Source organism: Passer domesticus, chromosome 13 (assembly GCF_036417665.1).
Source record: "Passer domesticus isolate bPasDom1 chromosome 13, bPasDom1.hap1, whole genome shotgun sequence".
Classification (NCBI taxonomy): Eukaryota; Metazoa; Chordata; class Aves; order Passeriformes; family Passeridae; genus Passer; species Passer domesticus.
In genome coordinates this window covers 6904513-6915691 of record NC_087486.1, presented here as the reverse complement: position 1 = coordinate 6915691, position 11179 = coordinate 6904513, and the positions used below count along the sequence as shown (strand labels likewise).

Genomic DNA, 11179 nt, shown 5'->3' with positions numbered 1-11179 from the left:
TCAGCATTGTCGTTCTTAGTGAGGTGGTTTCTTCCCTTCATCCTAGCACACAATTTTTGCTCAGCCTATTTATTACTAAGGCTCAAATTCTGCTGCTCTGTCTTACAATTCTTATGGTTTCAGAAAGTCCATTTAAACCGGCCAGAATTGAATAAAGGGGCCTTAGAAAATGTAACTTTGAAAATCAGGCTTTATGCTACTCCCACTGCTTCTGGGCTTTGGGTTTTTTGTCTGGAATGCATTGTAGACCTTAAGCTGGGAAATTCAACCTCAATTCAACCACCTCAATGCAGAGGTGGTTGTTAATAGTGAAAAAGATGTTAATAACGACCTCACATTGCAAAATTGTGGAGTTCCAAAATATGCCAATTCCCTCAGATTAACAGCTTTTAGAGGTTCAAACTGATTTCCTCAAGACTTGTCTGATGCAGGCACCTGGCACACACAGGAATCCAGCTGAGACGTGGGACACGTGCTGCAAGCAGGAGCTGATGTTTCTGAACAAGGAGCAAAGTACTGGCAGCAGCGTGTGTGGAGCTCTTGGCTTCAGGCTGCTCAAGTCCCTTAGCCACTGCCCAGCTTCAGACATTGATCATTCTGTGAGCTTTGCAGTTGGTGCCATGGTGCATTTGTGTTTGCAGCCCCTGGCTTACCAGAGTGTGTTTTTAATGTATTCCTACTCTACAAGTTTTGTGTTCTGTTTGGGAGAGAAGGAGACTTGTAATTTCAGAAGTTTATAAAGAAACAAACGTAGCAGTCAACAGCAGTACCAGAATCAGCTGCCTTTAGCCCATGGGGAACCATGAAGTTACATTAATTTTTGCTTTATTGTCTCATTAAAAATGCTGCATTTTGGTTATTGTTGAGTGAAACAGAAATTTCCCAAACCACTCCCCACTGAAATGACATCTGTGGCTTTCAAAAGATTTTAAGGAGTCAGTGGCAGCTTGTCACAAACCTTTGCTCAGAATCTGATTTTTATTTTCTTGATGCCAGTGTTTTTCCTGACAGTAATGGAAATCTGTAATGAAAGTTTTCTCAAGCCTGCATTGTTTGTTGAAATATGTTGTAAGGAGACCCCAGTGGCATTTCCCCTCTGACTTTTATATTGGACACCACAGATGAAATCTTTGGTCACCAATAGGTTCAGTTAAGGTTAACTTTTAGGTTTTAGTTTTATTTAGTCTGAGTCTGCTGTACCTTGGAGAGGCTGAAGTCACATCATATGAATGTTTTTTACAGAAAGGGAGTGGTTTTGCTATTCTACGTGTGCGGTTATACATAAAAAGTGTAACATTGGATATTTGATTGATTAACTGAATTTTCAACTTGATGAGCAGTCACAGTAGGGTTTTGAAGCAATGAAGAGCCAAATGGAAAAAAATCTTGCTGTGTCCCTCTTGGGAGAAACTGTAGGTCTGGTACATGCACAAATTCTGTAGGGAGGGTTTGTGTGTGTGACTCAACAGAGAACTGCAATGGCTCAGCCACCAACATTAAGGGAAAAACTTCCTCCTCTTTGATTTTAAAAATTTTAAAGTCAGAGTAGTCATCCATATAAAGTTGCTCAAGAACATAAGGTTCCTTTTTGAACTGATGCCAATTTTACTTTTGTGGAGTGGGGGAAAAGTTGTTCAGGGCTAAAACATTCCTGGTTTTCCGATTTTACATTTTACAGTTATAACTCTGATGCCAGTGTAACATTTCTCAGGGTCTGTATGTTTCTACATCCTCTGCTGCCTTCAGAACTGAGAACTTTTCTTTTGTATGTTAGGCAGGGAATAGTTTGTATTGCTTAAAAACTTCAGAAAACTACTAAGGGTGAGTGAGTGGTAGAAAGAACTGTACTCCTCTTTGGTAAACTGAAGAGTAGTAATTAGTAGGATAAAGTATCTGAATGTTCTGTTAAATCACAGATTCTGGGAACAGAATTAAGTTATTCCAGCTGGAGTCTCGAATCTTTCATGTGGTCAACTCCACTACTTGAAATAAGAGCAGAAGGTCAAGTCATTAATTTGTAAATGCTTGTTAATAATTTTTACAACCTTGCACATAATTGAGATGCTTCAGAGCTCATTAAAACCAGCAACAAAAGGGCTGGAGATAATTCCATCATCTTTCAATTGCTGGCAACATGTAATTCAATCATGGTATAAAGTCTGTAAATGTAATTAGAAGAATTTCACAGTTTGCTCATGTAAAATTCTTCCCTGCTCTATTGTTCAGCAAAAGGCACTTGGCTGAATGGAACAGACATTTTCTGGTGGGTGGCTGCTTTGGGAAACCACGTGGTGTGAAGAGAGTTAAGGTGAGCTGAGGTGTGGTGGAGGAAACACACCTTGCTCAGAGTGCTGGACCTGCTGTACCCAGCACGTCACACTGGGGTTTCCTCCACAGTCAGCAGCATGAGAGATCAAATAGACCTGCTGGCCACAGTCACAGTTCTGGGCGTCCTGGAGCAAGGTAAATGCCCTTTGTACAATGCCAGTGTTCAGCTAATGATGTTCAATTTTGTGAGGTGTGGTTCCTGTGTTTTTCTTGGAGTGTCTGTGGAGTGAAAGTCACTGTTTTCCAGCATGGTAAAATGATACAAATTTTTGGCTGTTAATGGTAGAAGTGTCATGTCTCAGGGTGGTCATTATTTAAAATGATCCTCAAAGCCAGCAAGTAAAACTTTTAGACTTAAAGCAATTTCAGTGTGATGTTATTGAAATAAACTAATTTGTGATTGCATTTTAGCAGGTAATTTGTAGCTTGCAGTGGCTGGAGGTAGCCAAAATAAAGGCAGGTTAGTAAATGTGCTGGTGGGGAGGTCAGTGTACAGACAGAGCTGGTGTGGATGTAGGAAAGAGTGCACACAGGTGTTTCTCTGTGATCAGTGTCCTTGCATGTTCGTATGGCACAGAGCAGATGACGAGGTGGACTGAGAGCACAGTAATTTGGAAACATGCAAGTTCTGGTCAGAAACAGACACAGAGCTCTTCAAAGGAACTGGGTGACTTCTAATTTAAAGAGATGCATTGTGTTTAGACCATTTAGAAGGAGCAGCATTGGTGACAAGCTCTATTTATTGGTGGATCGTTTGGGCAAAGTTTCTCCCCCTTGAGCTTCAGGACAGTCACTCCCCTGCCTGGGATGGGGACAGAGCCCCCATTTTGTTAAAATCTTCACCATTCTCTAAGGAAAGGTCTGAGGGGTTTATTATTACTGTATTAATTCACCATACTATCAGCTATCACACCTCTGCTTACAAATGGATGTGAATCTCTGAGCAGCATCATGTGCTTTTGGCTGTCAGATGATAATTCTCTTAATATAAGCATTATTTAAAACAAAACATGCCACTTTAAAAATAGAGCTCAAGACTTCTGAATTTTCAGTCATTTCCACTCAATTTACAGAGACATACAATTACAAATGGAAGAAACTTTTGTACTATGAATTTTTTTCTTAAACTAAGTGTGAGTGGAGCGAGTGTTTAGTGTGCAAAGACAAGACATGAAGAAAACTTGAAATTCAGTTACAGAAATGCTGCTGAGCCCTTTTCCTTTAGGAAACCTTCAGCAGCAAATCCCTAGATAACAATTTTGTCTCAAATATTTTTGTTTAATGAGAATTTCAAGTAGTTTTTAAAGGTTGCAGCATTAAGCATTTTACTTTGATGGCATATCAAGCCAGGTGTGAAGCCAGCAGATAAATAGCTGACATTGGCACCCTCCTATCTGTTCGATCACATGAGGTATCCTGGTTTTATGATCTGTGTGGGAAGCCAGGGAGCAATTGCAAAATACTGTGTGTTTCCTTTCCATCTAGTCCTGTGAAATCTGTGTGCCTGTTTCACTGGGGTTCAGAGCTGTGCAGTGACTTTCTCTGCATGTTTTGAAAGGACATTCTGTAGGTGAGTTACAGTCTGGGATTCACTCTGAAGCATGGACGTGGGCTATCCCTACAGACACTGCTCCATCACATCCTGGTGCAGGAGGTGTAATTTAATGGCTGACCTTGGTACAGTGTTGGTTGATTTTTATGCTTCCTTTTGAATTTTCTGTGAGCCTGCAGTTTCTGTGTTCTTTCAAGTATCTTTCCCCTTTTTAATTTAGTCATTCTCAGTTTAGTGAAACCCTGAGTTTAGCACTCTCTAGATGTGTGCCTCAGCCTTGTGGTGAACATTGTACCGTAGAGCAAAATTATTCTACTCCAGTTTTTTTTGCCCACTCCTTTATTTTACAGTTTCAAAGGAAAGAAAACTTATGCAATGTCACTGTCAGGCCCCAGAGGGCTTGTTTGCCAGGTTCACTCAAATGTGGCAGATAGCAACTATGATATGATTTGACAAGTTTGTGGACATAATCAAATAGAGAATGAAGAATATTTCCACTGAGGGGCAAAGTTCAGGGAGAGCTGAGCCCCTAAGCCACATGGGAATCCACATAGGTGATTAACCTCGAGGCATGAATAACAAAAAAAAAAAAGCTTTGAAAGGTTCTGCAGAGCAGATTTATCTTTTTTTTTTCTCTAAAAGTCTCTGCTGAGAAGGCTCATGCAGTGTAGGTTTTTTCAACACCTCATTTTGAGAAGTGCTTTTGTGGACTGGTTCTTCATCCTCAGTTCTTCACCCTTACACCAGGTTTGGGGAACAGCCAGCTGTTCTCCACAAGGCTCCTGCTCCTCTTGGGTGGTTGTTTTGTGTGTCACCCATCCCTGAGTGTCAGGGATCTGTGTAGGACTTGTCTGAATATTGGCCTCTGTGTCTAGAAGCAAGATGCTAAGAGTAGAGCTGGTGGAGAGGTTTGATGTGAATGACTCTTACCTCAGCCATCAGTCACAGGAATCCTACCTTCGGGAAGGTGCAGATGGCACAAAGCAGCACAAAGAGCATTTCCCAGCACAGCTGGGCTGATGCCACCAGCCAGGTCTGCTCTTATGCTGTAACTTCAGCTCAGCCCATTTCTGGAGAGGAGATTGGGATGAAGCCCTGAGAGCATCAGGGAGGAGGAGAGGTAACAAGATGGGTTGTGGTTTCATCTTATTCCCAGAGCTCTCCAGCAGCTGCTGAGTTCCAGTTGTGTGCTGCACCTCTCTGGATTCACAGAGGGAACACTGTCCTGTCCTGCGGGATCTGCAGAAGGGTGACACACTCGCCCATGAGAACCTGCTACAAATGAATCAAAGAGGAGGAAACATTCTTGTTTCCCCCACTCTGTCAGCACCTCTTGTTCAGGGCTGGGCTCTGTGGAAGTTGCTAGAACATGCTTAATTGTTCTTACGTGTGTTCTGAAAGGAATGACTGTTTATGTTAGTAAAACCTTGTGATACACAAGTCACATAGTATCAGATTATTTACATTTCTAATTCCCTTCTACATATGTTCTAATGCTTTTCTGCAGACACATGTTTTGTCTTTAATCTTGGAACATCTGTCCCTACTTCCCCTTCTCTATCCTGCTGTTCTGCTTTTATCTTTGTTACAATAGGAAGTCCCCAGGGCAGGCCTTGCACCCTGGCTCCTTGTCTCTCTGTGCAATGCTCTGGAAATGTTGCTATGTGAGGGCTTTGCTCACTGAAGTGTCTCAGTGACACCACCAGAGCCATCAAAGTAATTGTTTTTTATAATTTAGTTTTCTCCTATATGAAAATAGGAATTTTCAATAGACAGCAGTGTAGTAGTGTACCTAAATAAAACAGAACATCAGCAATTGCCTGTGGGAGTGGGAGCTTTCAATAAATAGTGAAACATTCTAAATCTTAATGTTAGCAAGTTTTCGTTGTTTTGAAGTGACTTTCCACGTCCTTTACAAATGTTCAAAGGACTGATGTGGCAGACCCTGAGTCAGTGCCTTGGCTCAAATTGGCACAGGCTGATAGCAGGCATGGGCAGCACCTCTGCTCCCTGACAGCCTTGGGGCTGTCCTGCAGGAGTGAAGAGCAAGAAATCATCACCCTCTTCCCTTTTCCTTTTATTGCCATGATTGGGAGCAGCTCCAATCGACTTAATATATCCCAGTGCTTGGCAGTTTGGATGCTGCTCTGTGACATGGGCCGTAATTTGCACCCACTGGGAATAGCAGAAAGTGTTGCACGTCATTCCCATCAGACTGGCTGAGGGTGCATGTGTCCTCTAAACACAAAGTGCAAGATTCAGAAGTAATTCTGTGGCTCAGTGTGGACTTGGTAAGGTTTTATTGTGTTTGATCTGCCAGGGAGCAGCACTGAGGGCTCTGCTGGGTGTGAGATGATGCAAAGTGTCATCCAGCACTGGCACTCAGCTGGGATAACCAAACCTGAATTTAAAGCATGAGAATTAAATAAATGGCACATTTGTTGCAGGTCATGTGTGACAGCCCTGGACTATGGACCCAGATCATATCAGCTCTTTCATTCTAACCACTTGCTTGATTCCAAGCCAGATAACACTTGGCTAAATAAACATTGCTGGTCTGTTACCATTCCTGTGTTCTGTTTTCAGCCTATTTTGCAATGCAGGTGATCTACGCCCGTCGCAAGTACAAGATTTCCCCTCCTGAAACAACAGGTCACCCTGAATTTGAGAGGACCTTCAGAGCTCAGTAAGATTTTGACTTTTTGTGATGGCTTTATCTAGCTAAGACTTGTCAACTGTCACTGTTAGGAGAGACTGGTCTCCCTCAATCACCTTTCCACTTACTGCTCCTGTTATATATTGTTTTTTCAATGCTTTGTGTGCAAAGGTCTGCATTTTGATTTGGAGCACTTTGGCTGGGGTGTTTCTGTCCATCCATGATAATTCTCCTTCTGGCACTGTGAGGCAGCCAAATTACAAATTAGTGGCCGTATGGAGGAGGTGCAGAGCATTCACAATTAGAATCATTAAATTTAATATTACCATTGGCTCCAAATGGTGAGAGCAGCCAAAGCTTTATTAATAACCTGATATTTTCTTGTAATGTTTTGCTGTTGAATTGAAGCAAAGGGCCTTGCTGGCAGAACCAGCTCCAAGGGCATTTTAATTTTTTCCCTTTCAGAAGCCATTGTGCTGTGAGAATCAGCACTCGTGGGCCCCTGCTGAGGGCTGCTTCTTTTTGCTCTGTTCCTATGGAGAGAGCAATGCTGGAGCTAAACTGGAAACGTTCACAGATCCCTCCGGCTTCCAGCAAGCACCAGATTCCATCTTTCATCTCAGCCATTCTGTTTTGTAAGCAGTTGAAAGGAATTGGCTGGAGCTGGTGTGAAGGGTAGCTCCAGCCCGGCGCTAAATCCCGAACAAAGCAGCTGTGCTCCCTTGCCAGCACACAGGAAACGTTTGTGGAGTGACAAAAACACCAGCTTCAGTCCCTCTGTGGGACCATGGAAGGCCAGCCTGCCTGGAGACATCAGTCTCTGCGAGCTGGGGAGCTGCTGATGTGGCTTTTAATTAAATATTTAACTATTAAATGTGTGTTAACCAAGTCATGCCATGGGCTGCGGCAGGGAAGGTGACCTCAGGGAGCTTGGACTTGAGAAGATACTTCTTCTTTGTGGGTTTTTCTTCTCGTTTCCATGTGGAGTAGTATACAAATAGATAATTTGATATCTTGAAAAAAATATGGGAAAAAGTGGTATCGATGCATTACTCACTTGAAACCTGGCAGACTCCCCTCACTGAGGCTCAAACTGCATTTACAGAAGAAGGTTCTTCAGACTTTTTCCAGTTCCCAGTCTGGCTCTGTTCTCCAAAGGTTTGTATATTTTTGGCCAACATTAAGATTAAATTGCCTAGGGAATGGTAAAATGTGGGAGAAGCAAAACCAATGTCTTTAATATCACAGCTCCTACTCTTCTTACAGAAAATCTGTATTTTTATCACTAAAGCAAAAAGGAGGAAAACCTGGCTGTACATCTGATCACCTCCTGCTGAATTATATCTAAGAGAAGGCTCCTTCTTGGTGTGTGACTTGTGTGACTCCCAACTTTGGGCTGTGTTCACCCAAGGGGAAGAGAGAGCTCCTTAAATACTGGCAAGGCTCTCCCCCAGCAGCAGCCTGTCAAGGGTCCAGCAGAGACAAATCTCCATCTCAGCCACAGCTTGTCATTCCAGGGCCATGTGGATGCAGGAGAGGGGAATGCTGTGTGTTGTTTGGCTGATTTTTTCTCTACAATACAGATATTGGGTGTGCTTGATCAGAAAAGGCTCCTTTCCCACAGCACAGCACAGCAATGGTTCTCATCAGCTCTTTTAGTTTGCTCTGATGTGAGTTTCCAGTTCCTTTCTCCAGCCTTGGTTATCCAGCTCTGATGTACAAGGAGGCAGTTTTAACTCTCATCTCTGGTTCTCCTCAGGGCAAACTGCTCAGAGTACTTCCCAATCTTCATTTCCCTCCTCTGGGTTGCTGGAATCTTCTTCCACCAAGGTAAGAGGGACTTGGGGGGGAACTCCAACCCAAACCATGTGAGCAAACCAAAGAACCCCAGCCCCAATTTAAATCCCATTGTGATTCAGGCATTCTCTCTGTGCCTGTGAGGCTCTTGTTCAAGGAAAGCAAATTTCCCTTTAGCTGGATTGAGAAGTGCCTCAGCTCCAGCTGGGAGCAGCTGAGCCCATTCCTGCCTGGAGGAGGAAGCACTGGCAGCCCTTGGTCCTTTGCTGGAGCCTGGCTGTCCCCTCGTGCTGCTTCTCCTGGACAAGGTCAGGCTGTCCCAGGGTGCCAAGGTGTCAGCAGCTGAGGCAGAGCTATGTCAGAACAAGAAACCATAACCCAAACATGTACTCATCCACTGTCTATCCCTACCAAGCGAGCTCAGGGGATTTGGTTGCTGCAACCATTTATTTGTGAGGAGAAACCACATAAGGGAGCATTGCCAACCCAAGTCCCAAGACAACTTGTGGGGCAGAGAAGTTCATCCCTCACAAAAAGGGAAGGTAGAAAACTCATTTAAACTCCCACAGTGTTTAAAGCCAATCACTCAGTGTTTGGTACTCTGGTCATGCCCATCTGCTGGGGGGGCTGTGCTGGAATGCAGCTGCAGCAGTGCAGGGATCCTGAGCCCCAGCAGAGCTCAGCTGCCCTGTCCCCCAGGTGTGACTGCGGCGTGTGGGCTGCTGTACCTCTACACCCGCCTCAGGTACTTCCAGGGCTACGCCGGGGCTGCCCAGGCACGGTAAGGACAGACCCCCCCAGGGGCACCCAAAGCAGCCCGGGGAGCCTGGCAGCAGGGCCTGGCCCCTGGAACAGCCTTCCTCCCCGTGGCTGGCACTGCAGGCAGATTTCACCTCCTCCTCCTCCTCCCCTCCTGCCCCCGTGTGCTCGTGGCTGTGTCTCCTCTTCCCCGACTGTCCCAAAGGGGGGTGGGGACCCACAGCCCTGCCTGAGTGCCCTGGTGGGCTGGCAGTGCCTGATGGGGTTTTCTCCACCCAGGCTGGGACCACTGTATGCCAGTGCCTGGCTGCTCTGGGTGCTGCTGGGGCTGGCACTGGCCGGGCTCCTGGCACACTTCCTGAGGCCCAGCTCCTCCACATGGATGGCTGCACTGGTGTGGCCTCTCCAGCTCTGTGGTGCCTGGTGAGAAGGGGCACAGCTCCCCCAAATCCCACTGTTTGCCCCTGCACAGGGGAGCCAGCCATGTGGCACCATCAGAGAGAGAACATTTCCCTGGCTCTGCATTCCCTGCTGAAGGGAGATGGATGCTGGCACTCCTCTGCTCTTTGGAGATAATTTCCCTTCTAGAAAGCAAATGCTTTCCAGCCCCTGCCCCTGCTGAGGAGCTTCACTGCTGGGCTTTGTAGCACTGTCTGCTCTAAAATGCCTCTGGCTCTGCCTCATGGAGCTCACATTGACCCACATGCTGTCGTCTCTCCTCCTTACTGCTGTAATGATCTATGTTGAAGAATCACACCGTGGATATAAAAAAATAAATTCTTTTCCTCACTAGAAATCACCTGTGATTGTCAAAGGCACTCAGAGACTGATGTAAGAACATCTGAGTTGGGAACTGGGTTTCATAGGAAAAGCAGCTGTGATTAACTGAAAATGATGGGTAAGCTTGCCTAAAACCACATCCAAATATTGGGAGAAAAGCCTGACCCTAGCCCAAGTGCTAAAGTCTGTTTGGCATTGATTAAATGACCTTTACTTTACCCCAGCTTCACTTATCACCAACTCTGCAAAAGGACTTTGCCCTCCCTAAATTCCACCCTCCACTGTGAACTTGGAGTTCACAGGTGCCTGAAGCAGCCCTGCTGCAAGTGACTCTCACTACTGCACCAAAGGTTTAAATTCAGCTTTTATTACAGTGCACATTATTTTATATATTTATATAGAGAGATGTACTTGAAAAATCAAATGTATCCAATAATAAAAAATACAGAACATTAAAGTAGTATAATGCATTCCAGTGTATAGCTGAAAGGACATTGGGATTTACACTAATCCCTACTATTTTTGAACTGGGCTACCTCTGCTTTTCTTTTTCCGTCCCCAAAAAACCCACATCAATCAATAACTGAATTAGTTATTTAAAAGACAGTTTCTGCACTCAATCTCAAGGCATGAAGACACTGGAGACTTCACCGTGAGTTAAGGGGCTGTGTTCAATGCTGGCAGGCACAGTGTGGCATATTTTATTTTTTTGTTTTCCCTGCCATAATCATAGCTCCAACCCCTTTGGATTCGTTCCTCCTCTGCTGAAGGAGGGTCAGTCTTTGCCCTCACTTAATCCTCAGCTGTGGCCAGGACTGCTGCCTGGGAGAGGGCAAGGCAGACCTCGAGCCCTGCCACCTCCATCCCAGGACGTCAGTGGGGTCAGCTGGCAGGACTGGTGTGACCTGCTCTGTCCCCAAACACAGCCACAGACTGCCCTGTCTGGGGCTGAAGGTGCTTTTTGTCCCCACGCTGGCTGGAGCTCATCCCGACCCCAAACTGTCCCGTGTGTCCCCAGCAGCAGCAGCAGCACCCCGAGGGAGCGGAGCAAAGCCACCCCTCTGCACAGGGCTTGGGTTCTGCTTTCTGCTCCTCTTCAGGAGAAGTCCGTGCCCGTCCTGGCCCCGCAGCCCTGCTGGGGATGGTGCAGCAGCAGCAGCAGCTCTGCCGCGGGCGAGTCCCTGCGCTGTCCTGCTCCAGGCAAGGCGCCGCGGGGAGGAGGGAGCAGGAGCAGGGATCCAGAGGGTGTCCCTTCTGCCTCATGCCTGCTTCACTCTGCTTTTTTGATAAAAATCTGAAAGAAGAGC

The 11179-nt window shown here is 45.5% G+C and overlaps 2 protein-coding genes across 3 annotated transcripts in view; one reads left to right on the top strand and one right to left on the bottom strand.

Moving 5' to 3' along the window:
• The first annotated feature begins 97 nt into the window (after positions 1–97).
• On the top strand, positions 98–10289 carry LOC135280457 (leukotriene C4 synthase-like). 2 transcript variants are annotated; one of them, XM_064388377.1, is made up of 6 exons: positions 98–2308; positions 2398–2463; positions 6467–6566; positions 8296–8366; positions 9033–9114; positions 9372–10289. In XM_064388377.1, exons 2-6 carry the CDS (start codon positions 2406–2408, stop codon positions 9517–9519), a joined length of 459 nt encoding a protein of 152 aa, XP_064244447.1. In that variant the 5' UTR covers positions 98–2308; positions 2398–2405; the 3' UTR covers positions 9520–10289. The 2 variants fall into 2 exon arrangements, with proteins under 2 accessions (XP_064244447.1, XP_064244448.1); XM_064388378.1 differs by having other exon boundaries at positions 98–2463.
• The window catches only part of MGAT4B (alpha-1,3-mannosyl-glycoprotein 4-beta-N-acetylglucosaminyltransferase B), a 50679-nt gene continuing 49723 nt past the window's right edge, over positions 10224–11179 (bottom strand). The window contains exon 15 of the mRNA XM_064388376.1: positions 10224–11166. Coding sequence (XP_064244446.1) covers positions 11143–11166 — 24 coding nt within the window. The 3' untranslated portion in view covers positions 10224–11142. The remainder of the gene's footprint in view (positions 11167–11179) is intronic.

Bases quoted from the DNA above. Each gene is read 5' to 3' on its own strand.
- LOC135280457 (XM_064388377.1), top strand. From the start codon at position 2,406: ATGAGAGATCAAATAGACCTGCTGGCCACAGTCACAGTTCTGGGCGTC. The intron at 2,464-6,466 runs GTAAATGCCCTT...TTCTGTTTTCAG, and splicing joins TCTGGGCGTCCTGGAGCAAG to CCTATTTTGCAATGCAGGTG. The intron at 6,567-8,295 runs GTAAGATTTTGA...GGTTCTCCTCAG, and splicing joins GAGAGGACCTTCAGAGCTCA to GGCAAACTGCTCAGAGTACT.